Source organism: Grampus griseus (genome assembly GCF_964374135.1).
Source record: "Grampus griseus genome assembly, chromosome: 3".
Classification (NCBI taxonomy): domain Eukaryota; kingdom Metazoa; phylum Chordata; class Mammalia; order Artiodactyla; family Delphinidae; genus Grampus; species Grampus griseus.
Genome location: NC_139019.1, coordinates 159,444,531 through 159,472,513, shown reverse-complemented (window position 1 = coordinate 159,472,513; position 27,983 = coordinate 159,444,531). Strand labels below are relative to the sequence as shown.

At 50.8% G+C, this 27,983-nt stretch overlaps 1 protein-coding gene across 1 annotated transcript in view; it reads right to left on the bottom strand.

The window, feature by feature from the left end:
- Positions 1–615: 615 nt before the first annotated feature.
- AP1M1 (adaptor related protein complex 1 subunit mu 1) overlaps positions 616–27,983 on the bottom strand; it is a 29,998-nt gene continuing 2,630 nt past the window's right edge. Inside the window, exons 2-12 of the mRNA XM_082650907.1 lie at positions 24,680–24,836; positions 22,142–22,209; positions 20,276–20,406; positions 19,287–19,434; positions 10,758–10,884; positions 9,566–9,708; positions 9,029–9,100; positions 8,356–8,514; positions 2,380–2,505; positions 1,668–1,743; positions 616–1,506 (exon numbers count right to left, since the gene is read on the bottom strand). Of these exons, the coding sequence (XP_082507033.1) occupies positions 1,484–1,506; positions 1,668–1,743; positions 2,380–2,505; positions 8,356–8,514; positions 9,029–9,100; positions 9,566–9,708; positions 10,758–10,884; positions 19,287–19,434; positions 20,276–20,406; positions 22,142–22,209; positions 24,680–24,836 (1,230 nt within the window). The 3' untranslated portion in view covers positions 616–1,483. The remainder of the gene's footprint in view (positions 1,507–1,667; positions 1,744–2,379; positions 2,506–8,355; positions 8,515–9,028; positions 9,101–9,565; positions 9,709–10,757; positions 10,885–19,286; positions 19,435–20,275; positions 20,407–22,141; positions 22,210–24,679; positions 24,837–27,983) is intronic.

The window sequence follows — 27,983 nt, the reverse complement described above, 5'->3', positions numbered from 1 at the left end:
GGCAGGCAGGGCCATCAGCGTTGGAGGGACAGTGGGTGCAGGTGCCTGCAGTGGGAACACAAGCTCCTCCTGCCCATGTGCCCACCATGATCCCCTCTATGGACCAGGCAGAGGTTCTCAGACTCCAGTGCGTGCATGAATCACATGTAGAGCCTGTTAACTGGTCTCCTGGGCCCCATCCCGAGACTCTGCCTCAGCAGGTCAGGGTGGGCCTGTGAACCTGCATTTGTAGTGAGCTCGAAGGGGACGCTGATGTTGCTGCTACCAGGACCACACTCTAAGGAAGACCACTGGGCTGGGAAGGGATGGTGGCAAGCTGTTGGTGATCTGAGGGTTGGGGGTTGTAACAGTCATCTCCGATGAGAGGGATCCATTTTGCTCATGTGCTCTCCTCTGTGTGGCCCCCCTGGAAGGGGTGGCCCTGGTGGCCCAGTGCAATGGCTCTGCCGTCCCATTGCCTGTTCCCGTCTTCCCTGGGGGATGTAGGGGCACTGGGAGCTGGTGACACCACACGGAGCCACACATAGGTTGGCGTGAGCCTGCACCTCCCCCTGGTCATCCATGGGGAGTCAGTACCACGCTGCATCAGATGGAAGGCAGGCAGCATGTGTAACTGATGGAATTTAATGTACTCATGACACAAACACAGACAGGGTTGAAGGGGGTGGTGTCCAAGCACGGATGTGGATGACCCGTGCGCCCCACCCTCTGAGGCCAGGGGCCCTTCCTGGACCCCACCTCCCCTGGTGGGACAAACACTGATGTGGCTGAGTGACAGCATCGTGTGGCACAGGCTGGCCCTCAGACGGCGCCTCTGTTGAAGCCTATGCGTCCAGGCCAAGGAGCCTCCAAGGAACAGCCATCAGCTGCAGCCTCCGATCAAAGTGCCAGGTTCTGGCCCGATGTGGGAAGGCGACCCAGCGTCAGCCTCGCTGGGGAGGAGGGCGAGGAACCGGGAGGTCCTGTCCTCGCTAAGTGCTGCCTGAGCGCTTCAGGATGAGGGGCAGGAGGCGTGGACAGTGAAGTTCACGTAAACAGCAACGGACCAAGACAAAAATCCAGGAACACTCAATAAACCTACAACGTTCAACAGAATGGCAACAAAACGGTGGCCCTGCCAGCCCAGCCAGACAGTGGTCTGGCGAGCGTTTCCCAATCTTTTCGTGACTAGGAGCTAAACAGCACAGAAGGCTGTATTTGATCTCTGGAGGGAAAGATTTCTTTCCTTCCCTTCAAACTGACTCGGGGGCAAAGAGACGAGACTTCCTGAAGATAAGCCTCTTCTGGGAAAAGGGACTTGGGGGATGAGAGTGGCGACGGCACAGCAGGTGCGCCTGGAGGAGGAGGGGCCCCTGGGTGGAGCCAGGAGGGTGGCTGGTGTCCAGGGGAGCCCTTCCTTCCGGCAGGCTTGGCAGGTGCTTCCTCCCGGTGCTTCCACCAGGAGCCCCAGTGCCGGGCCGGGAGCGTTGGCCACCGTGGCCCCTCACTGGGTCCGGAGCTGGTAATCTAGGAGTGAGGAGGAGGTGTCTGTTGTCTGCTCTGCACCCTGGACCCACCTGCCCCGACCCTGGGGCTGCTCCGTGAGCACCACCCTGGAGACAGCAGCATGCCCACCAGGGACCTTTTCAGCACCCCCCCGACCTGCCCCACGGGTGGGCCGCACGCACCTCCATTCTGAGTGATGTAACGAACCCACGGTAGGGCCTGGTAGCCGCTCTTCTCGATGATCTTCAGGTAGCGCACCTGGGGCACAGGTACCAGGGCCCTAAGCATGCACACACCCCCATCCCCCTTCCTGGTCCCCGCTTAGTCATTCCTCCCGGGGCCAGGCTGTGACCAGGAGGGCGAGGGAGGGGGCAAAGGGCCTTGATCTGTCTGAACCTCTCTGAGGCTGAGGGAGGGTGGAGGTACTTCTAGAAGATGCGGCAAAGAGCCAGATGTGCGCTCTCGGGCACAGCCCTCCAGCAGATTCCTGGAGAAGGGGTCCCGTCCAGGGTTCTCTTCCCCATGCAGGTCTTCTGCGGAGGTGCCCAGGAAAACGGGTCCCATGGTGGCAAGTGTGTGGATGCTAGAGGCTCAAACTCTAGTTTTGGGGACTGAATGCGTCTCTGAGCTTGGAGCTCAAGCACAGGTCAGGTCTGGGTAAACAACTGTGGGCCTCTTTCCATTAGGGCCGGGCTGCCCTCGGAGACAGGCAGAGCCAGGAGCACCGCGGAGCCCCAGGACAAGCCAATTAGCACCCTTTTCTAACTGGTTGCACAGATGTCTGTCACCTGCAACCCTCTGAGCCTGGACTGACACCTGGTCCCGGTCCCTGTGAGGCCCCCCTGGGCCTGTCCATGTCTGCTCTGGGGCCCTGGCAGCCCTGGCCGCATGTACCTGGATGCCGGAGGTAGTGAAGTAGGGGATCTCAAACTTGACACTGATCGGGGGCTTGCCCTCCTTGTCCTCCGCCTCTACGCTGGGCAGGCCGAAGTGGGCCCGCATCAGGTACTCCTTGCCGCCCTGGGGGAGAACACCAGGGTGGAGGTGGTCAGGCTGAGGCCCCGGGCAAGCTCAGCCAACAGCTGCCCCTGGAGAATGCCAGGCTGCTGGCTCGGCCACCAACCTCCTCCTGTGTGACCTGCAGTCACCCAGTGCCTTGGCTTCTCCAAAACACTCATACTTGTCCTCCAGGCCTCACAGGCTGCCCCCACCAGCCCCGCTGGGGAAAACTGCTGAATTCTGAGGATGAAGAGAAAATTTCACAAGTTGCCAGGCACAGAAGCCTAGCTGCTTCAAGGAAAATAAGACCAACAGGCCTTGGGAGGGAAGAACAGAGAGGGAGAGCGAGCACACAGCGCAGATGTGGGCTGCCGTGGGACAAGGGCCCCTACCTGCCCAGGCCAGAGTCCAAGTGAACACCCCCAGAGCCCAGAAGGTGTGTGAAAGCAAGAGGGACATGTCAAAATGAAGAAAAGGGAATAGGGAGAGGCAACAAAAATAAGAGACCAAGGCTGGGGGCTGACTGATGAGCTGGCCCTGGGTCTTGCCCCCAAAGGGCGTGGCTCTGGTGCTGGAAGCTGAGCAATGACTCCAGAGATGGTGCTTGGAGCAGGGCCAGGAATGACTGGAACCCTCCTCTCGGCCATGAGGAGTCATGAGTCTTGGCCTGGTTGTCCAAGCGCCCGGTGAGCCTCACCCAGAACAGCAGGGAGGAGTGGGGAGCATAGCTCTCATCACACCCGGGACATGGAGGGTTTTGATCCCCATGCCTCTGGCAACAGCAGTCACTGCCGACCAGAGCTACTTCTGCATGCCTCCGGCAGGGCAGGGCAGGAGAGAGCCACGCCTCCCCAGGGCTGAGCTCATGCTCCCCCCCGCCCCCCCCCCCAGGATGAAGCGAGTGGTCAGTCTCTGCTCATCAGTGCAGGAATGTGGACTCTGCCTGACTCGGTGCTATGTGCTGAGTGCAGATTCTGGGACAACGAGGGGAGAATAATGTGGTCTCAGCAACAGACGAAGCAGGCAGCAAAGGAATAAAATCAGCTCCATCAGCCTGTGTATGAAACAACCACCTGACCAAAAATCTGAGCCTTATAAAAACAAAGTGGAGGGACTTCCCTGGTGGCGCAGTGGTTAAGAATCCACCTGCCAATGCAGGGGACACGGGTTCGAGCCCTGGTCCGGGAAGATCCCACATGCCACGGAGCAAATAAGCCTGTGCGCCGCATCTACTGAGCCTGCGCTCTAGAGGCCGTGAGGCACAACTACTGAGCCAGTGCTCCTAGAGCCTGTGCTCCGCAACGAGAAGCCACCTCAGCGAGAAACCCGCTCACGGCAACAAAAAGTAGCCCCCGCTCTCAACAACTAGAGAAAGCATGTGCGCAGCAACAAAGACCCAACACAGCCAAAAATAAATTAATTAATTTAAAAAAAAAAAGAATCTGCCTGCCAATGCAGGGGTCACAGGTTCAATCCCTGTCCCGGGAAGATCCCACACGCCACGGAGCAACAAAGCCCATGCGCTGCAACTACTGAGCCTGTGCTCTAGAGCCCGCAAGCCACAACTGATGAAGCCTGTGCGCTCTAGGGCCCATGTACCGCAACTACTGAGCCTGCATGCTGCAACTACTGAAGCCCACGTGCCTAGAGCCCGTGCTCCGTAACAAGAGAAGCCATCGCAACAAGAAGCCTGCACACCACAACAAAGAGTAGCCCCCGCTCGCTGCAACTAGAGAAAGCCCGCACACAGCAACGAAGACCCAAACGCAGTCCAAAAAAAAAAAAAAAAAAGGTTAAGAGTAGTAATTAAAGAAAAAGCAAAGTGGAAAATGAAAGCAAAACAATATGCAGAGAGGCTGGCCCTCTCTGGGGGGGGTGGAAGTCTGCAAGCCTACCTTGTGTCAGTCATGTCCATGTACATGGGTTTACTTCTCCTATTAATGAGAAAGACTTAGAGGTTGGCTCACAGACCAAAACCCAACTCCACACTGTAAAAGCAGAGTGAGAAAGGCTAAACCAGTAGAACGAATGGGTGAAGGCATGCCAGCCAAAGTCAAACAAAATAGAGCAGGGCTGCTGCCACAGCGGAGAATTCAGGGCAAAGAATTACAGGTGCAGAGGATGATAGTCCACATCCTAAAGGCTATTCCTACGATCCATAGGGAGGATACAATAGATAGGAGTATCTATGCACCAAATAACATGGCAGCAACTTTTGTTAAGCAGATGCTACAAGAGAGGAGAAGAGAACCAGAGGAAGGCAGAGCTGGCCCAGCTCTCTGTCTGACTGATGCTGTCATGGCATCATGGCAGACCTCATGGCACATGTGTCAAATTCTCTACCCCAATAACAGAGGCCCTATCTTCTTCTCAACTACATATGGGATATTCACAAACTTTGACCTTCTATTAGTGCACAATGAACACTTCAATAAATTCTAAAAGTAGAAACAGCATGAATAACATTCTCTGGTCTCAAAGCACCAAATTTATAGTGAAGACAAAATGGAAAAAAACCCTTGACCAGGAAATTCAAACAAGACAAAACAAAACAAAAAAACACTCTCCATTCAATTACAGAATTTCTAGATAATATCAAACATTACATGCCAGATCTATGGGCTATACAGCTAAGGCAGGGTTCAGAGGAACATTTGTGGCTTAAATATTCATTTATATCAATACAAATTTTAAAACAAAATAATCAAATTAAAATACAGAACTTGAAAACTAGAGCAAAGAAAGGATGAAGAAACTCAAATTAAAGACTTATAAAACTGAAAACTATTACAACAAATAAACTAAAAAGTGAATCTGGAAAAAAAATACGCAAACTACCAGGTAACCTTATCAAGGAAAAAAGAAGGCACAAGTACGCAAAATAAGATATAACAAGGGAGAAGTAATTGTCATAAGAGAAGGGGAAAAAAAGACACCAATTTTCTACAACTCTGTGTAGACAAATTTGAAAACCTGGTTAGGATGGACAATTTTGTAGGAAAATACAATTTACCTAAACTGACTCCAACAGAAATAGAAACTCTAAATGGTCTAATTTCCACAGATGAGGTAGAGAAAGTAACAGAGATACAGATGGTCACACAGCCAAATTCTACCAATCCTCTCAAGGCAAGACGATCTCAAGGCTACTTAAACTGTTCTGCATCATGGAAAAGGGAGACAAAAAAATAATGAAATGGGTACAATATTGATACCTGATAGAGACTGTACCAAAAAAAAAAAAAAAATCTCAGTTATGGATCTCAATGTAAAAATCCTACATACAATGTTAACCAACAGGATTAATAGCACATTAAAGAGAAAACAGATCATGATCAAGTGGGGTTTGCCAGAATGCATGGATGGTTCAAGATCCATCCTATATTAATATAGGAACTTACAGACACTGAAGAGGCGTTTGGGTAAATTTGTTGGCCATTTGTGCTAAAAACACAGTAAAGGGGACTTCCCTGGTGGCACAGTGGTTAGGACTCTGCGCTCCCAATGCAGGGGGCCCAGGTTTGATCCCTGGTCAGGGAACTAGATCCCACATGCATGCAGCAACTAACAGTTTGCACGCAGCAAATAAGAGTTCGCATGACACAACTAAGGAGCCTGTGTGCTACAACTAAGGAGCCTGCCTGCCCCAACTAAGACCCAGCACAACCAAATAAAAATAAATATTAAAAAAATAAAATAAAATAAAAAATAAAAACACAGTAAAGTAGGACTGAAGTGAATTGTAGCCCAAAGCAGCAACACACTTAAGAGGGGAAACCCTGCCAGCTCCAGCTGGGGGCAAAGCCAGGAGGCTGCTCTCTCCACCGCCATTTACAGGCAATGGAGATAGTAAGTGAAGCAGTGAGACGCCAGAAGCTATAAGGTGCCCAAGAATGGGAGAGGAAAAGGGGAAACTGCATCTGGCTGCAAACAGTGTGGAAGAATATCTAAAAACCCATGAGAATTGAAAGAAAAACTACCACAAAAATTTAGTAAGGTACCAGGACACAAAATTACCATACAAATGTTAGCAACCTGTTGTAAGACACAATGGAAGAGAAGACCCCAGTTACCAAAATATCAACTTAAAAATTATCTTAATGGGCTTCCCTGGTGGCGCAGTGGTTGAGAGTCTGCCTGCCGATGCAGGGGACACGGGTTCGTGCCCGGTCTGGGAAGATCCCACATGCTGCGGAGCGGCTGGGCCTGTGAGCCATGGCCGCTGGGCCTGCGCGTCTGGAGCCTGTGCTCCGCAACGGGAGAGGCCACAACAGTGAGAGGCCCATGTACAGCAAAAAAAAAAAAAAAAAAAAAAAAAAATTATCTTAATGAGAAATATGCAAAACCAGAAGAGATCTTTGGGGTGTCCTGGAGGCAAGGAGTGTTCTGTGGCTTTTATCCGGTTCAGTTGTGTTCACTCTGAGGAAATTCACTGAGTTGTACACATATCACTTGTTACTTTTCTGCATGTTATATTTAAATAAAAGTACCTTTAAAAACAACGGGAGAGGCCATATGAGGTATATATAAGGTAAGCATTAAAACGTTCCCAAAAGGCACAAAGGTGAGAGTGGGGCAAGGCTATTGATAGGATAATTCGGCCTCAAAAAGGTGTTAATCCTTCCCAATTAACTTACAAATTTAGTGCAAACAAACTGATTCTAAAATTTATGAGAAAAATGAAACAAGCAAGAGTTGCCAGGAAACAGATAAGCAGTGAGGTTGTGGGGAGTTACGGTAGGGGTAGGGTTGGCCCTACCAGATGTTAAAACATAGAATAAAGTTAAAATGTGGCCTTGCGGCACGGAGAGACAGACAAGAGGATGCTCAAAAAGAGACCTCATGCCGCATGAAAATTTGATTTTTGAAAAACACGGCATTTCAAACCACTGGGGGAAAGATGGGACTTTTTAGTGGATGATGTTAGGAAACTGATAGCCATGTGGGAAAAGATAAAGCTGGATCTGTATGTCACCCATTTACCAGACTGTGCTCCAAAAGGACCTAAAGTCTAAGGTGAAAAATACTACTGTACTCGTTCTAGAAGCAAACATGGGTGAATTGCTTTATAGCCTGGAATGGGGAAGCCTTTCAAATCATGACTTAAAATCCAAACACAATAAAAGAAAGACTGAGAAATGTGACTACATTAAACAACAATTAAAAGAAGAAGCAATCAAAAAGGTTACACAGCAAAAAACACCAGAAGCAAAGTCAAAAGACAAACACCAAACACTGAGAAACACCATTTGCAACTGATATCAAAGAAAAGGTACTAATCTTGCCCATGTGTAAACAGCTTTTGGAAACTAAGAAGAAAATGAGCAAACTTGACAGAGAAGTGAGCAAGAGACAGCTACTATAGTTTCCCGAGAAAGAAGCGCAAACAGTCCTCTGAGACGTGAAAAAGTGCTCCATCTTGTTTCTCATGAGAAGGGCGATGGGCCGCACCCCGAGTCGGCGCAGCCGCTTACCCATCTTCCGGTCCCAAGGCACTCGTCACACAAACCCAGACTCAAGTGCTCAAAATCCTGAACACGAGCAAGGTGGCTATACCAGCCTGGGGGCCGGGGCAGGAAGTGCTCTACCTTCCTGGAGCTGGTGCTGGATTCCCGTGAGGCCCTGGCCCCAAGGCAGTCTGTTCCCCAGGAGGGATGTTGAGCTCTAAACAGGAGTGTCAGAGGGAGAAAGGAGGAGGGAGAGAGGGACCCCTGCCGTGACTCTGAAGACAGGCTGGTTCACACACAAGAGGAAGGTGGAGTGCCCCCCTACCCTGGGCCCCAGCCCCACCCCTGCCCCAGCCAGGCTGAGCCGAGCAGGCCTCTGCCCATGCCTGTCTGGAGGGGGTGCCCCGCCGAGAAGGGTGCTCACCGGGAAGGACTTGATGGACCACACAATCTCACTGTTCTCGGGGACCCACTTGACGCTCCCCACTGTCGTCTTGAACTTGGGTGAGTCGGCATCGTTGGGCACAGGGATGTGGATCTCCACGTTGTTGGCTGTTGACCGCCGCTTGAACTGGCTCTTGGCCTGGAGACGAGGCCAATGTGGCCAAGGTTGCGGCGGGCGAAGGTGAGACAGCCTGGCTCCCACCCAGCCTGCTCCCACAAGGGCCACATGCCCCTTGGCCTGGCCTCTGGGAGTCCCACTCCCAGCACCGAGCTGACCCCCACGCCCTCTCCCACCCCCTGAGGTCTTCCTTAAGCTCAACTTTGGACGGTCAGTCTCTGTCCTCCTGTCCCCTTGGTCTTTGGGACTCCCGATCCCTCCCTCTGGCCCTGGCCTCCAGGGAGAAGGTCTGTGTGACCAGGGCTGGCCTGGGCTAGGTGAGGTCACTGAGTGGCAGAAGTGCTCCACCTGGACACTTGGTCACAGGCCACTGCCATGGTGGCCGCACACAAGATCTGGGCAGTGTGTCCTCTCTGTGCCCAAGGCCCCGGACAGGCCAGAGATACCAGAAGGCCTGCACTAGGCGGGGGAGCCCAAATGCCCCCTCTTATGCCCCACACGCCTGGCTGATGCTGCGTGCAGGATGCACACACACCTTGATCATGTACTCGATGCGGCTGTGGGAATGCTTTTCAATCACAGACTCGATCCAGATCAAGGGCTTGACCTGTCGGGGAGAGTGAAGATGGCGCTCACAACCAGTCGTTTTACAAAGCCCTGTTTCACAGAGGGGAAACTGAGGGCAAGGGACCACAGGGCCAGGTGTGAGCCCAGCACACTGCTACTCGGGGCTCCACAGCTGGTGCCAGGATGGGTCAGAGCATTAGAGAAAATGCAGAAAACATCACCGAGGACGCTCTGGTGGGGAATGCCTGGGAAAGGGGCAGTGGTGTCAAAGGGGTCTGGCCCCTCAGTTCAGAAAGTTCAGAGCCTTGCATTGTCAAACAGGCTCCTTGGAGCCCAGGCTGCTCATGGGGAGCTGTGCCCATCCTGGGCATCACCTCACAAGACGTGAGACTCGCTGTGGACGGGGACGGCTCCCAGCCAGCAGGGAAGAGGAGGGAGGCTGCCCCAGGGGAGGAGCAGGGGCGGGGGCCTGGGGGCCCTCTTGGCTGGCGGCTGGTGCACTCACATGGGTGTTGAGGCGGTAGGACATGAGCTCAAACTCGCCATCGGGTGGGATGAAGGAGATGGTGCGGTCGTTCTCAAAGCGAGAGAGCCGCACACACTGGTGGAACTTCACGTCCTCCAGCTCCACGGACTTGCTCTTGCCACCTGAGGGGAGGTGGGGGTGAGGGCGGGACAGTCCCTAGGCCCCCCAGGCCACTCTCTCAGCAATGCTCCCACTGTCTAGGGTTCACTCCTGACACAGCAGAGCAGAGCTGCCCCCAGATCTGTGAGAGTATCTTGGGCCACGAACACCAAGGGGGCCGGCTTCTGAGGCAGCCACGCCCCATCTCTCCTCACCCCGCTGGAAGCCCCATTACGTCCCAAGATTGGGCTGAGGACAGGGCTAGTAGGCCTAGTTCACAATGAGTCCCCAGCCAGAGTTGCTGCCTGGGACATGTTTGCTGAATGATTAACAGACCCCACTGGAGGTGCTCGGTGATGGCTTGGGGCTCCCTGAGGGCGCCGGTCCTGTCATCCCTGGGGTCCTGTCTTGGTTTCCCAGCCCAGAGAGGCTGTGTGGGTTGAGCTCAGTCCTGAGAGGGGAGCTGCTCTGATGGGCTAACGTCAGAGAGGCCCTCACTAGCGATGCTGCAGACGTAACTATGACAACACGTGCCACTGCTCCGGCCGCCGGTGGACCTGTGGTTGGCGGGGAGGCTGGTGGTCCAGTTTGCAAACACGGAGCCCCAGCCACCCTGGGCTCCTGAGGCCGCTCTGGCCATGCCCCACCATGGGAAGTGCTACATCCAGGCCAGGCAGCGCATGCTCGAACCACTGTGTGTGGCTTTTGAACAGCCCAGACCCAATGCCAGAGGTGAGGGCAGAAACTGGGTCTGGGAGGGGAGAGCGAGCCCGCAGTACCTTCCAGTAGGGTGGACTTGCGGACCTGTCGTATGATGCTACATGTGCTTTGGCACCTAAGGTGCTCACCTGCACCTCTGGCCCTCGGAGCAACAAGGGGGCTTGACTTGAGTATTTTCACTCTCCCATGTCCTCTAAGTCCAGGTGTTAGTTTATTCGTTTTCACAGTTCTTGTAAACAACGTGAAAATGTTTCTAAGCCACGTGCTTGAGATGAACTTGTTGTTCATCACGCAGGTGAACAGTCCCTCAGCTGCCCCAGGGGTGAAACCTGGGCCCCGGTGGCATACTCACGGCCCGTGTTGTCGAAGAGAACCTTGTCGTTGAGGCCCAGGCGCAGCTCAGGCATGCCCGACAGGAAGACCCGCATCTTGATGGAGCCCACAATCTCACTGCGTAGGACGTTACCGTTGGCACTGACCTAGGGGGTGGCGAGGAGGGGGTGAGGGGAGGCCCCACGCACCGGTCACTGTCCCCCAACCACGCTGTGTGACCCTCCTGGCCACTCCCATTCTCGAAGCCCTTCTCGCTGTCCCCTGAGCTGGGGAGGCAGTGCCAGGCCAGGCCAGGGAGGCAGACACTTACAGGTCCCGCCTTCTAGTCCTCAGGCCACACTAGGCTCCTCCCTTGCAGATGGGCCAGGTGATACTGTGCCTGGAATCCTCTCTGAGGGCTCTACTCTAAGTTGCTCTTGGGATGCCTGGGGCAGACCTGGTGGCTTGAGGCCGTGTGCTCGGCTGGCCTGGGCAGGGACTCTACCAGGTCTGCTCATCTGCTGGGAGCAGGCCAGACTGACTTTCCTGGAAATCTGTTTCTCCATGTGGGGCCTGGCAAAGTCCCTAGGGCTTGTTGAAGACGGAGCTTCCTGGACCCTGCTCCCAGGGCTGCCCTGATGTCTGATAACCACCGATCCAAAATAACAATACACTTAAGCAAATACAATCACAGCTACAACACTGACTGAGCAGCTCCTCCTCAACAGGGCGGGGCTGTGACTTGGGCTACCTTTTAACTCCTGTGCAAACCGGAAGGCATCTGAGAGTGCAACTAAAAATCACAGCAGGACGATGGGCAAACCCGGAGACTGCCCTCAGGGGGCCAGGCTGCTGGAGCACCTCTCCTTGGGCCCATTTTAGAGACGAGGACACTGAGGCACAGAGAGGATGCCACACGCCGAGGGCACAGAGTGGCTGGCAGAGGTGCTGGGGCCACAGCCTGGACCACCACCCCGTAGTGCCATTCTGCATGAGGCCACATCCACACCAGCAAGTGAAACAGAGGGCTACAAACTCAGAGGCCCTAGGGCCATATGGGCCGTTCCTTGGAGGGCCTGAGTTTCCGATTTCTGCAGAGAAGCAGGAAAATCTGTCCAGTCTTTAACTCAGATGTCTGCAAGTAACACGTGCACACATGAAAGCCCTTCGCATCTGAGGGAAGTGGAGAACTGAGGCGCCATGTGGACGATGACCCCGAGAAAGGCACAAAACAGGACAGAAGGCCCTGCGGGGTGTGGCTCCGTCACTTCCCGTCGCTCACTATGCTCTGACCACGCTGGCCTCTCACTGTCCTCGCCTCATCAGGCAGCAACCTGACCCCACAGCACACAGAAGCTGCTTCCTCCTCTGCCTCTTGCCAGCCCTGTCTGCCTGTCCATCCATCCTGTCCACGCTCGGGTGAGGGGTCATGTCAGGCTGCTCACTGCTGGGTCCAGCACGAGGACAGTGCCTGGGGCAGCGGGCACTCGGCGAGCCCGTGCAGACATGGCCCTTCGCCCCTGGGCTCTGGGCAGCTGGCACTACCACCTGCCTTACTCTGCGGGTCCTCCGTGTTCCCCCCAACAGTCTGCCCTTAGACCCCCTTCTCTGGGGGGCTATCTCTCCTTGGGGAGTTGGGACTGCACCACCCTCTATAGCTGAATGATGCGAAAGAAGGCTCAGGAAGTGGAGACAAAAGCCATGCAGCCTCTAAGGCTAATCCTGGCCACCTGGGCAGCAACCAGGACGGTGCTGAGGCGTGACTGGCAGCCCAAAGCTGGTGCCTTCCCCAGGGTGGGCATGGAGGAGATGTTTGCCGGGGGATCGGCTGCCTAATTATACTAGTACAACAAGATTTTCAGAACCTGGAGGCCAATGTTGACTCTGAAGGCCGCCAGTTCTGCAATCAGACTTAGGAAGGTGTGTTCCAACATGACTGGGATGTCCATACCTGCCTCTTGCTGCCCCTCGTATGGAAGAACAGGGGTCCTTGGGCAGTGCCATGTGTAGGGACACACTGCGGCTGGGACGCCCCTGAACTCCCAGCACTTTCCCAGGCAGTTGTTTATAAGCTGCTCCCTGGGATTGCTTCTCCACCTTAGGACACCCTACAGCCATGTTCTGGGCTCAGTAAACAATTCAGACGAAGGTCCTCAGGCAGGAGGGGAATGCAGTGAGTGAGGCCACTGTCTTGCCTCATGGCTTAGTAAGTAAGAGAGCAAATACGTTTATATTCAGTCCACTGGGAGAATCTTTTTGAAAAGCACTGTTACTTAGCAATTGCATGTCTGGGAACTCGGCCCTCCAGAAATCCTGCCCAGATAAGGGAGATGCCCAAACACACATCTGAGGATGAGCAATCATGCTCATTTCTGCACTGGCTGTAACAGTCAGAAATGGGCACACCTAAGTGGCCCACATGACTGGACTGGCCCAGCCAATCCTTGTCTGCCCAAGTCATGGGAGTGAGGCCCTCTCCCGAGGTGACAGGCAGGCTGCAGGTGACATGGGACTGGCCTGCATCACCCTTTCTCTACCACTGACTACAGCTATAAAACCTGGGCAGGATGCATGGGCAACTACTGGAAGACTGAAAAGGTGGATCTGGGAGGAGCCGACTGAATGAGCAGTCCTCCCTACCCCCCTACCCATGTGAAAGTGCAGCAGAAACCTGAAAGTGGAACCAAGAAGTACGGTGCAGTCAGAGCTTGTGGAAGCCTCTGGCTCTAGCTCCAGGGCCAGAAGGGGAACTCCTGCCGCTCAGAAGGAGTATGGAAATCCCTCATTTACCCCCTTTTCTCTGTTTTCTCACGTCCCAGGCCCTAGGCAATTCAGCTGCCTTTCCGAGAGAGTGGGGCAAACCCAGGATTTCAGCCCAAGTGCAGACAAGCGCTAGAGTAGGGATCCAGAGCCCCGAGTTTTTGGCCACAGAACCAAAAAGGGAAGCCCCCAGCCAGAAAGCACCAGGTAGAGAGCAGAGAGTGAAAGGTTCAGGTAAGCAACCTCATGAAGTTGTTTATGTCTCCAGATCTCTCTAGAACCAGGCATGCATGGATATGATCCTAATTAGCACGCCAAAGACATCAAGAACCAAACTCTCCCCAGTCCCTGATGGACCACTGGGCAGTGCATATTTGGCATAGATTCAAATAGCAAAGGGCACAAAGGCTTTGAAAACTGAACCGATTCTCATGGCCCATAGACTGGGGGTTGAAACTTGTGGCCTGAACCTAACCAGGACAATTGTCAGCTAAAACAAACAAACAAAATCAACATTTTCTGTATAATTTAAATAAGACTTAGAATCTTACCCCAGGATATAATCTAAAATTACTCAGCATACAAAGAACCACGAAAATTTCAGCTCACATGGAAAATACAATCAACAGACACCAACGATGATATGGATATTGGGATTATCTGACAAAGACATTAAATAGCTAGGATAAAAACTGCAAACACTCTTGCAACAAATGTCAAACTAGAAAGTCTTGGGAAAGAAACAAGACTATAAGAAGAAGAATCAAATGGAAATTTTAGAACTGAAAAATACAATAACAAAAAAATCACTGAATGAGCTTAATAGCAGAATGGAGATAACATAGGAAACGGTCAGTGAACTTGAAAGCAGATCAATAGGACTTATCCAATCTAAACAATAGAGAGAAAAAAAAGATGGAATAGAATGAACAGAGCCTCAGAGACCCTTGGGACAATAACAAAATGTCTAACATTTATGTCACTAGAGTCCAGACGGAAACGAGAAAGAGTGAAATGGTGAAAACATATTTTAAGAAATAATGGATGAAAACATCCCGAGTTTGGTAAAGTACGTAAATCTACAGATCCAAGAAGCTGAACAAGCCCCAAACATTAGGAATCCAAAGATATCCATACCTAGACACATCATAAGCTATCTGCTGAACACTAAAGACAAAGAAAAAATGTGGAAAACAGCCAGAGAAAAACAACACATTACCTACAGGGGAATACCGATTCGAGTGACTGTGGATTTTCATCAGAAACCATGGAGTCCAGAAGGAAGTGACACAACATTTTTAAGGTACTAAAAGAGAACTGTTAACCCAGAATTTGATATCCAGTGACAATATCCTTTTGGAATGAAGATGAAATAAAGACATTCTCAGATGAAGGAAAATGAAGGGCATCTGTAGCCAGTAGGCCTGTTTTGAAAGAATTGCTAAAAGAATCTTTTTAGATGGAACTGAAATTGTACCAGAAGGAAACCTGGAAAATTGGAAATGAGGGGAGAGCAACAGAAATAGTAAATATCTGGGTAAATATGGTCGAGAGTCTTCTTTTTCTCCTCTTGAGTTCTTTAAAGTATGTTTGACAATCGAAAGCAAAAATTTTAACACTGTCTGATATGGTTTTCAATGTATATAGATGAATATACAGGACAACTCTATGATGGGGCAGTAAAGTTTCTAAATTCCAATTGAAGCTGTAAAATATTAACTCTAAGTAGAGTATTTTATAGCAACCACTAAAATAACTATACGAAGAAAAAAAAGATAGAGTGAAGAAACAAAATGGAACACTACAAATGTTCAAAAAGATCACAGAAAGATAGGAAAAGGAAACAAAGGAATGAAAAACAGAAGGCAAGTAATAAAGTGGTATATTTTAATCCAAGCAAATTAACAGTTACAGTAAGTATAAATGCTCTAAATATATAAAAGACAGAGACTGTCAGAATGGATTTAAAAAATGACTCAATTATATGTTTTCTACAAGATATGGCACAGGTAAGTTAAAAGTAAAAGGATTAAAAAAAAAGGAGTAAAAGGATAGAAAGACATATACCATGTAAACACTAATCAAAAGAATTCTGGAGTGACAATATTGATAGCAAAACAGACCTCAGAGCAAAAAAATTATCAGGAATAAAGAGGGACATTATATAATCATAAAGGGGTCAGTTCACCAAGAAAACAGAAGAATCCTAAATCCATTTGCACCTAATAACAGAACTTCAAAATATGTGAAGCAAAGACACAGACAAATTCACAATTTATAGCTGGAGATTTTAATGCTCCTCAGTAACAGGTAGAACCAGTAGACAGAAAATTAGCAAGAATTGCTAGAAGAATTGAACAATGCCATTAACCAACTGGATTTAATTGGTATTTACAGAACACTCTCTCCAACAAGAGCAGAATATACATTTTTTTCAAGGGTACATGGAACATTCACCAAGACAGATCATATTCTGGATCATTAAAACAGACCTTAACAAACTTTAAAGAATTGACAGTATATAAACTATATTCTCAGACAATAATAGAATTAAATTAAAAATCAATGACAGGGACTTCCCTGGTGGTCCAGTGGTAAAGAATCCTCCTTACAATGCCGGGGACGTGGGTTCGATCCCTAGTCAGGGAACTAAGATCCCACGTGCCACAGGGCAAATAAGCCCACGTGCCACAACTACTGAGCTTGTGCGCCTCAACTAGAGAGCCTGTGTGCCTCAAACTACAGAGCTCACGTGCTCTGGAACTTGCGCACCACAACTACAGAGCCCATGCATCCTGGAGCCTGGGCGCCACAACTAGAGAAGAGAAAACCTGCACGCCACAGTAGAGAGAAGCCCGTGCGCCACAATGAAGATCCCACATGCTGCAACTAAGACCTGATGCAGCCAAAAATAAATAATAAAAAATATATATAAATAAATAATAAATAAATCTTTTTGAAAAATCAATGACAATGAGATAACAGAAAAACCTGCAAACATTTAGAAATTAAACAACACTTTTATTAAATAAGCCATGGGTCGAAAAGAAAGTCTCAAGGGAAATTTGAAAATATTTTGAACAAAAATGAAAATCCAACATATCAGTGTAGGATACAGCTAAAGTAGTGCTTAGAGACAAATTTATAGCATTAAATGTTTATATTAGAAAAGAAGAAAGTTTCAAATTAGTATCTTTAGTTTCCACTTTAAGAAACTAGAAAAAGAAGAGCAAAATAAGCCAAAATCATGAGGAAGAAAATATTAGAGATAAGAGCAGAAATCACTGTGATTGAAAACAGAAAAATAATAGAGGAAATCAATGAAATCAAAAGTTGATTCTTTGTGAAAATCAATAAAACAGATAAACCTCTCATAAGATTGACAAAGAGAAAAGAAAGAACATAAATTACCAATATCGGAAATGAAAGAGAGTGTATCAGTACAGACCCTGTACACATGAAAAAGGTAATAAGGGAATACTATAAACAACACTGTGCATAGAAACTCAGTGACTTAGATGAAATAGATCAATTTCTTAAAAACAGCAAACTACCAAAACTCACTCGAGATGAAACAGAAAATCCAAATAATCCTATAACCATTAAATAATTGAAATTCATACTGAAAAATAAATCTCCAGGCTCAGATAGTTTTGCAGGTGAATTCTACCAAATAAAATTAAAAATAAGCAATTTACAATGGCTTCCAAAAAATGAAATACTTAGGTATAAATCTAACAAAAAATTTGTACATGGTAAAAACTAGAAAATGCTGATGAAAGAAATCAAAGATGACCTAAATATATATAGAGAGACATACTGCACTCATGGATTGTGAGACTTAATATACTAAAGATATCAAATCTCCCCAAATTGATTAATAGAGTTATTTAACACAACACCAATCAAAATCCCAGACAAGCTGATTCTAAAACTCTAAACAAAGGAACTAAAGAGCTGAACAATTTTGAAAAAGAAGAATGTTGTGAGAGTCACATTATCTGATTTTCAGACTTACTATAAAGTTACAGTTATCAAGACAGTGTGGTTATTGGTGAAGGAACAGATATACAGATCGATGGAAAAGAACAGAGTCCAGAAATAGAGTTGCACAATATGGCCAATTGTTCTTTGACAAAAATGCAAAAGCAATTCAATGGAAAAAGGATAATATTTTCCAAAATGATTTTACAACAAATGAAAAAAAATGTTCAATATACAAAAAAATGGATATATGCCTCACATCTCAAATAAAATTTAAGTCAAAAATATCATAGACCTAAATGTAAAACTATAAAACTTCTAGAAGAAAATTTAGGAGAAAATCTATGTGACCTTGGGTTTGACAATGAGTTCTCAGACATGGCACCAAAAGCTTAATCAATTTAAAAAACTGACATTTGGACTTTCTCAAAATTAAAAACTTTTGCTCCGTGAAAGACAATGCCAATAGAATGAAAAGAAAAGTGACAGACTAGGAGAAAATATTTGCAAATCACACATGTGACAGAAGACTTTATCCAGAATATATAAAGAACTTTCAAAACTCAACAATCAGAAAACAAACAACTCAAAAATGATCAGAAGATATGAAGAGACACTTCTCCAAAGAGCATAATGATGCCAAAGAAGCACATAGAAAGATGCTCAACATCATTAACCATTAGGGAAATGCACATTAAAGCCATGATGAGACACCTATTAGGATGACAGAAATAAAAATGTTGATCAAGGATGTGGAGCAACCGGAACTCTCATCTGCTACTGGTGAAAATGCAAAAATGTTAACAGCCACTCTGGAAAACAGTTTGGCAGTTTCTTACACAGTTAAACATACACTTACCATATGACCCAGCAATCCCACTGCAGGGTATCTGCCGTAGAGAGATGAAAACTTCTGTCCACACATAAACCTATACATGAAATGTTTATAGCAACTCTTTTAACAACTGCCAAACGTTGGAAACAACCCAGATGTCCTTTGATGGGTGAATGGATAAACATACTGTAGTTCAACATATAAAATAAACAAATATAAGAAGAAATAAACTTTTGATAACAGAGCAACTTGGATGAATCTCAAAGGCGTTATACTGAAAGAAGCTAGATTCAAAGTGACACACACTGTATGATTCCACTCATACAACAATCTCAAAAAGACAGAACTATAGTGATGAAGACCAGATCAGCAGTTGCCAGGGGTTGGGAACAGGCAGGAGGGTGTGACTACCAAGAGGCAGCATCCAGGGAGGTTTCTGAGGTGATGGAGTTTGTTCTGATTCCTGGTTATGATAATGGGTACACAAATCTGTACATGTGCTAAAATTCATAGAAAATATGGTCAATTACCAAATAGTCACTTAAAAAATAAAATTAAAAAACAAACGAACATACACAAAACAGTAAAAACCAAAAAACCCGAAAAACAAGTCACAGGAGAACTACATCTTATGTTCTCAGTTTCACAGAAAAACAATGTATGTCTGTATATCTACAGCACGAGGTCCCAAAGGATGACAATGAATCCTTAAGCGATGTGGCCTTTCTGATTACAAAGCCCTTCACTTTCAAAGTCTATACACTGCTTTTTTTTTTTAATGATGTGCATGCATTCACTCTAAATAAGAACAGAAACTAATGAAGATAAAACAAGCTCACATTGCAATGAGCAGCCCAACCTGAATCCCGCTGATCTGCTATCACACAGAAACTACCTGTTTCTCAGGGCCTTGCTAGTTTTAAAAGTAGAGCTGCTTTTATTTCCAATCATGGAGAAGATAAAATTTAAAAAAAAGAAAAGGAAGCCTACCAGGAGATTGACGGACTCAATGACGTCCAAGAACACCTCGTTCTTCCGGTACTTGATGCCCTCAGAGCGCCAGGACACTGCGTTGGTGACGGTGGCTGGGGGCCGTGGGGCCCCTGTTTCCAACTTGTGGCCTTCCTGAGTTATGTACCTGTGGGCCCGGGCTCACAGTTAAGCAGCTCAGGCACAGACATTCTTCAAAACAGCCCCTCCCTGTAGCAGGCGCCAGGAAAGGCAGGCTCTGGTTTCACCTGAGGCTGTTTAACACAAGAATATCTTACGATTTCCAAAGCCTCCAACAAACTCTTCAGTTACAGTGAGTGCAGAGTGGTCACTTTTAGGGAGCCAAGGAGACAGCGTTGGTGAGGAAAACAAGAAGTGGGCATGAAGTGCTTCCCCTGCTGGGGGTGCAGAAGGGACCAACCTCCTAGGGGTGTAACCTGGTGACCCTGATTCCACTTGGGGAACAACAGATGTGAGATGTGCTGAAGTTCATGTGGCTTCTCTGAGTGTCCCTCTGCTCCCCTGTAAAATGGGAAGACAGCACCCCTGATTGTGAATGGAGTGAAAAAAGCGCTTGCACAGGGCCTGGTTCACAGGAAGTGCTTAATCCACGGTGACTGTTACTTGATGGGCAGGATTCCAAAGGAGGGAGATTTTTCATCATAGCTTCATTTATGACAATAAAAACAAAGGCAGGTGACTCCCTAATAACAAGCCATTTAGCACACTTCTGCGGATGGAAATGAAGACCTCGCAACAGGAAAAATGCTCATGCTACGCACGGATGCTGCGTGGAAAAAGGACCCACAACTGTCCCAGTGACTTAGTAAACTTCTGGTGCGGCTGGAGACAGGGCAGGGGGACCAACAACATGAACATACGTTTGCTTCCTCCACCTCCAAACCTGCTGACGACATCAATGTTGTGACATCACCCAGGAGGGGCCTGACCCCTGCCCCCCATCCCCGGGCCCCATCCCACCCACTCACTCCTGCAGGATCTTGCTGTCTGTGGTCTGGGGGTAGCCGAAGTCCATGAGCTCATCCAGCAGCTCGTAGATGATGACGAAGTTGTCGCGGATACTCTCCTCTTCCAGCTCCTTGAAATATTCCGAAAATACCTGTGGTGTTGCGTGGGGGGCAGATCGTTGAGAGGAAGGGCGAGGACGGGATGAACGCTTGCACAAGTTCATTTGCCCTTCGTGCCCTGAGGCCCCTGCTAACAGCCCTTTTGTCCACGAGCTGCATTTGCCCGTTTCCCAGAGTGCTATGGACGAGGCCTTGGGCTCAGGGAATGTGGGCAGGAGGACAGCAGTGGCCGCCTATGAGGCAGGAACCAGGCTGGGGGAGTACAGGCGTCAGGCCTGGTCAGAAGCCCCACCCCAGCGGGCCCACTCTCCTCCCCTCCCTGACAGACACTCCCAGGCCTGGGGCCCCTTCCCATCTTCTCTTTAATCCTGACTGTAACTATCACCCTTTGCCTCTGAGCCAGGAGTGACTCAGGTGAGGGACAAGAACCACTGTGGAGGGGACAAGTGGCTCTTCCAGCCTCCTCTGGCCTCCCTGAACTCCAGTCTGTACAGCTGTGCCTGCAGACGAATCTGCCCCATTTCAACAGAAAATTAAGAGGATCAAAGCAGGGATGCCAAAGGAGACAAAGGGAAGAGGAGCTTGGTCGAAGCTCTTTCATGAGCACAAACACTGAAGCAGAAAGGCAATGCCACACACTTCAGGGAGGAGAACCTTCCTCCTTCCCGCTTCCCCGTCTCCACACCCCAGGACTGCAACCGCTGGGCCTCTCCTCTGAAATCACAGGCAGCGCAGCCCGGCCTGCAACAGCTCTGGAATGCAGGCCTACTCCTCAGCCTGCACCCGGGGCCTCCCCGGGGGACATGCTGCTCTCCTGCCCCCATGTCCTCACTGCCCACACCAGCCTGTTCCCCAGCGTCTGGCGTAGATGGCTCCTGATCGGGCTGCACAGGGCATCATCTGAGGGATGAAAGCTTTCCTGGGCCCACCCCAGGCCTCCTGGGCCCATCGCCCGCTTTCTTCAACCCCACAGCCCCCACTTTGGCCGCGCCCCTCCATCTGTCTCCTGGAAATCGGCCTGGCCTCCCAGCTGCCTTCAAGTGCTTTTTCTACTCAGCAGCCAGAGATGATCTTACCTCGAACCAGGTCTTGTCAGTCTCCTGCTTAGTGCCCTCCACCATCTCTCGCGAGACTTGGAATGAAATCTGAACTCCTCACTAGGCCCTGTACATCCCGCCCCTGCCCACCCCGCCCATCCCTATGGTCTAGCCCTGTCACCTTGCTGATAGCAGCCCCACACTCTGTCCCGAGCACACTGGCCCACCTGATGTTCCCTGACTGCACCACGTGCACTCCCCCGCCAGGGCCTTTGCATGTGCTGCTCTCTGCCTCCCCAGCTGTCAGCTGGGCCTGCTGTGTGTCACCTCTCTCCAAGGTAGGGCCTCAGGCCTCTGTGTTTAGGCCCCGCCCCCACAAGATTCCGAACAGAACTTGGCTCCGCCCTCCTCCTGCTTTTCCCACCTTCCTAATCTCTGACTCATCTGGTTACCCTCCATCCTTCCACAGCCAGCTAGGGGGCATACCTGTCCCTCTTGGAGTCATGGCGCACCTGGCCTGAGCCCCACCTCCCGTTCGCTTTCCTCTCTTCACCAGGCAGAGGGGCAACTAAGGCCACAGAATCCCACTCACGGATCAGGTGGAGCTCCCCCATCTCACTTCTGGGGTTCCAGCTCCAAACTCCCTAGGGATGCTGCAGCCCTCGGGAGGCTGGTATGGTGAGGCACACTGCAGTGCCAGGGTGACGGATTCCCCTGTGGCTCAACTCACCTGCACCACCTTGTAGAGGAAGGAGAACACCAGTGACACGCACGCGTTCTTCTTAGAGGTGGCGACCACTGCATGGCGGCTGCAGTCAAGGAGCAGTCAGAGGCCTGGGCTGCCACCCCACAGACCCCAGTTCACTGCATGTTTTGGAGCCACCCCAAGCCATGACTCGGCCCTCAGCGGGTTTCCGACCTCCTGGTCTGAGCTGGGCCTGGGACACAGCAGTTACAGCCAGAGGAGGTCCCAGCTCCCAGGGAGCGCTCAGCTGACAGAGGGGCAGCAGGGGGCACAGGGAACCCACCCCAGCTGCTGGGTAGCGGGGGCTGCCCTGAGGAGGTGATGCCTGAGCTGAGGGCTGAAGCCCAGGGTGTGGTAGAGGGCACTTCAGGTGGGACGAGCAGCCTGGGGCAGGAGGAGGTAGTGCGGGTCATCCAGGAGCGGAAAGCAGGAGCACAGTCGGCCCTTCTCCAAAGCCCATCGCTTACGTGACCCTCCTGAGGTCCAGGGCTCCCCAGGCAGGCTCCGGCGGAAGCAGCCGGGGCCAATTCTAGCTCAAGCCTTTCTTTGAGCCTTTGCCCCTGAAGCAAACCTTTTGAATGAAGCCTCCATTTTCTCACTAGTATGATGGGGGCCTGAGAGTGGATTTACTGAGGTGATGTATGTAAAGTGTCTGGCACACTCCCTCTGATGGGCGGGGGGGACGGCGGGGTATGTCCTCACCTCTTGGGGTCAGTGTATACTAGGCACTTCCTGTTCCTCTTTCCTTAAAGGGCCTCAAGCCACGCAGGGAGGCCAGTTCCTGTGCACTGCGCCCTGGCCATTCACAACAAGCCTGTGCCACTCCAGTGCCAAGCTGTGAGCTCTGGGAGGGAGAAAGGGACTGCCTCTACCTCACTTCCTGCCTCAGCTGGCCCAGCGCAGGGCCCCAGGAAATGGAGCTGGGCCAGTCAGAGGAGTACTGGCTTCCCACCTCTAGTCCGGGCAACATGCCGTCCAGGTGCTCTCTAAGGAGGGGCAGAGGGCACCTCTGACCCTCATGGCTGGGCCTTGCTGGAAACTGCCACCTGACGATGGAACTCAGGCTGGAACTCAGGCAGGGTGTGCTGGGCACTGGCACCCAGAGGGGCAAGCCCTCGATGTCTCCTCCCTGGTTGCCCATGCATGAAATACTGGGGCCCAACTGGAAACTGGTCTGACGGCTCCTGCTGCGCTGACACAGCTGCCCCTCCCTCCTCTCCATACCCGGGCAACCACTGCCCAGACCCAGGGCAGCTTCCAAGATAGCAAACTCCTGGCTCACAGGCCACCTACCATACTCTACAGAGCTGCCCCTGAGGCCTTCCAGAGAGGGGTGAAGAAACAGAGGCACGATGAAGGGAGCCAGACCTCAGGGCACTGGATGAAGGTCCCAGGCCAACACCTCCCACCCTGTAACATGTACACAAATCACTAGGGATGGCCTTGCTACAATGCAGATTCTGACCCAGCAAGGCTGCATGGCATCTGGGATTCTGCATTTCCAAAAGGCTCCCAGGGGATGCTCGGGCCCGTGGACCACACCTGCACTAGCGAGGTCCTGTGTGTCTCCATGAACACGGGAAAGGGGAGAGAACCCACATCTGCTGGGGGTGATGCATCTGCACCAGCTCAACGGACCCTAACAGTCCTGCTCTCGCTGGACTGTGGGAAGATGAGGACTTGCCTCCAGTCACATAGCTACTGGAGCTTGGGTCTGAACAGGGCTGTGTGCTGCAAAGCCATGCCCTTCTTGCAGCAGTGTGGATACCAGAATGTGCCTGACCAAAGCCGTGGGGGGCTGGTCAGACCTCACGGATGGAAACTGCCTCAGCCAGGTCTCCACGTGAGCCTGAGCACGGGGGGCTCTGAGATCTGGGCAGGGTTGGGAGGAATCTGTCCCCTCCTCCTCTGTATCCCACCACCCTTCATGATCCAGGCCACCGCCCTGCCCACCTCCGCCTCCCCACCCCTCCCTATGTCCACTTCTGATCCCTGCAGTCTGGCATCCACTCAGCAGCCAGAGACGTTCAGAAAATGCAAACGTGCCCGTGTCACCCCTCTGCCTGAAACCTTCCGAAGACTTCCCCACACACTTAAGGTGATTTCCTATGAGGCCTTGCAGTGCACACCCTGCTGACCACTTGGGCCCTGCTCCTACCATGCAACCCCCTCCAGGGCTCCAGTCACCCCCCACTACAGCTTCGGAATGAGACTTCACCTGGGCTAGTGCTCCTCGTGCCGGCCAACTCCCGTGGCTGGCAGACACCTGGCCTTCCTGCAGGTCTCCTCCAGGATGTCACCTCCTCAGGGAACCCTTCCTGGCTCCCTGGACCTCTGTCACACTGGTCATCCTTGAGCAGCAGGGAACTCCAGAAAGACAGGGCTGTGCCTCATGGGCCCCACTGGCCTGAGCCAGCCCTGGGTCAGCCGGGTCAGGGGCCGGCAGCCCTCAGTTGCACGTGTGTGTGAATGCACACACATGTCCACACGGGGCCCCCTGGGAGCCCCCTAGCCAAGGGATACGATACAGGTTGTTGTGCTTGATCCACATGAAGCGGACTCCCCCATGGGCCAGGATAGGTGACAGCATCCCCTCCTCCTCTTTCTCCATCAGGATGGGCATGAAGTGCTCCACTTCCGACATGTCCACGTCACCGCGGTAGTTCCGACAGATGAGCACCTGGGTGGAGGTGGAAGACAGGGAAGACACTTTCATCTTGAGTTCCACCAGCTGGATGGCTGGGGTGGCGGGTGAGACGCACCAGCTTCCTTCCCTCCAGGGACCCCAAAGACACCTGTCCATCAAAGGGCCATCTGATCTCCATCCCCCAGGGGATTCCTCAAGGAAAGCATTTCGCCAAGTGAACTTCCACAGGGGCCAGTGGGAATCTTCCCAGAGGGAGCGTGGAGGGGGGCTATGGGGCAAGAGTCCAGGACCGCGTCACTCGGGAGATGCCAGGTTAAACGATGTCCCATAGGCTCTCATTGCAGATCTTCTCAGAGCCTTTCTGTGCTAATGAGCCCTGCTCTTCTGTCTGTGTCAGGAGAGGGACACTGCTAAGTGTTCACATCTACCAGAACCTGCCTGTGGCCTGAAGAGAAGCTCTTCTCCTCATCTCTCTCTCACGGCCTGTGGGTTTGGATGTGAAGCATCACTTCCGATAGGAAAGGAAAATGGGACAACCACTTTGGTAAAGTTTGACAGGTTCTCAGAAACTTCTAATCCAGCTTATAACCCAGCCATTACTCTCTTAGGTATTCACCCAAGAGAAAGGAACCATACGTCCACATGAAGATGCATGCATGGATGTTCACAGCAGCTTATTTTAAATAGACTCAGGCTGGCGAGAATGCCAACGTCCTTCAACAGGTGAATGGAGACATAAACTGTCCAGCCACACCATGGAACACTCCTCAGCTATGAAAAGGAATGACTACTGACACTGGCAACAGCATGAGAGAATCTCAGGATCACTGAGCCGAGTGAAAGAAACCAGACAATGAAGAACATATCTACGTGATTCCACTGAAATAAATAAATCCCAGGAAATGGTAACAGAAAACACATCAGTGGCTGCCTGGGGACAGGCTGGATACAGACAGGTGTGAGGAAGCTTTAGGGGGTGATAGAATATGTGTTTATGGTTTCCTGGGTATACACAATGACTGAACTCATCAAACTATATGCTTTAAATAAACACAGTCTGTTACATGGAAGTTACACCTCCCTGAAGGAATGAAAAAGGAGGTGTGAAGCTATGCCATTCTGAGCAAGGCCCCATTTGGAGATGCCGCCTAGAGCTGCTGCCACTCTTGTGTGTCCATGAGGACAGCTGGCAGTATAACTCAGTAATATGCTGAGAATGACACCACAGAGCTGACCAGCCTGGGAGCCGCCTGCCTCAGAACCTGTAGTTTCATAAGATACATTGTCTTACTGTTACAAGCCAGAGACAGAGAGACAGAGAGAAAGAGAGAGAGAGAGAGAGAGAGCGCGCGCAGGCGAGTGAGCAGGCGAGAGAGAACCTTCCTTTTCTAGTTTCTCCTTTGTGGCCTATGGGCAAGGGACCCTGTGCCCTCACTGCTGTTCAGAAGGCCTCTTAGAGACTCAGCACTCAGTGGGTGAGCTTATGGGTACCTGGACCAGGCCCTGGCACAGGGATTCCCACATACCCTCTCATATATTCTTTGCCAGGAGTATATATTGCCTCATATACTCCCCCTACCATGAAGCAGGACTGATATTTTTAAAGAGATGGACAGTGATGTCCAGAGAGGTGGCACCACCTGCCTGAGGTCACACAGCGAACAAAGGTGAGCCAGGATTCTAACCCCACTTCTCACTCCCTTCAGGGCCACTTCTGCTTGATAAATATTGCTTTCCTGGGCTTCCCAAGCCCACCTTCTACCCCATGTATCCAATTTTGGGGGATGCCACGGGCATGGAGTCGCCGGGCCCCCAGTGTGTTCAAAGGAAAGAGCAGGGAGCAATTTATTTTGCTCACCTTCATCACCAAGGCTGCAGAGAGGTCCACTCATTCATACCGTCTACCATACATCATGCTGGGCCTGGAGACACAGGGGTGACCAAGACAAACAGGGTCCCTGCACTGAGACAGCTGGTCAGGGGGAAATGAGAGACTCTGCAAGGGTATGACCTTCAAACTGAGGCCTGAGGGGACAGGCAGGATAGAAGCAGAGGGACCAGTGTGGCTAAAGCCATGGGGTTAAGGGTGCAGCCCATGTGGGCACACCTAGGAGCACTGGTTAGGTAGAGTAGGGGCAGCCTCGGAGCTCAGGCTGCAGGTCAGGACAAAGGCAGGAGACAGGACAGATTGGAGGGAGGCAGGCAACGAGGGGACAATCCTCAACCCTTGCTGCTGATCCTGACCCCACAATTCCTTCCTCGCAGACAGTGAGACAGGCGTTCTTAAACAGAATCAGATCAGATTGCTTCTTGTTTAAACTGCTGCTACCCCAGCCTCCCCTCATACAGAACAAACTGCAAGTCCATCCCCATGGCATGTCTTCACAGCCCCTCCAATGCCTCTCCATCCATGCTCCCCGGGCTCACCCCATTCCAGCCATCCTGGTCAGCACCCTAGCTCTCTCTAAGCAATCTACATTTGCTCCTGCCTCAGGGACTTTGCACTTGCAGTTCCCTCTGCCCAGAATGCCCTGGCCTAGATCTTCTCGGTTCTCAGACCTGAGCTCAGATGGCACCTCCTCCAAGAAGTCTTCCCTGCTCACCCTGGCTAAGATCATATCCTGCCCCTTTCCACTCCCAAGCCCACTTCACCTTCACTGCCCACATCACCACTGCATTATATATTCATATCCTCCTTTATCATCTGTCGCTTCTACCAGAGTCTAACACTCCCTGAGAACAGTGACCACTTTCGTCTCGTTTACGGCTGTGTCCCAGCACCCACAACAGAGCCTGGCCCATAGTAGCTGCTCAGTAAAGTCTGTGCAGTGAACATGGCAGTGAGGAAAAGGAGGCCAGGATAATGCCCATGTCTCCAATGTGGGCAGCTGCATGGATAGTGGTGTCAATCACTGAGATGGGGAGAGAGAGCAGGGCTGGCAGGTGGCAGGGAGCTCATCTGGGGAAATGCCAAGTTTGCGGTGGCCGTGAGACCTCCAAGGTGTCCTGGAGGCCTGTGGATCTCCAGATAAGTGCTCTGGACTTTGGAACAAATTTGAGAGTCATTGGCACAGTGACATAAATCAAAGTCTGCCTCAAGGAGAGCAACAGTACGGGAGGCACGCCAGGCCCAAGCATGAGGAGCCGACGTCCAAGGGGAGGGCAGAAGATGAGGGGCAG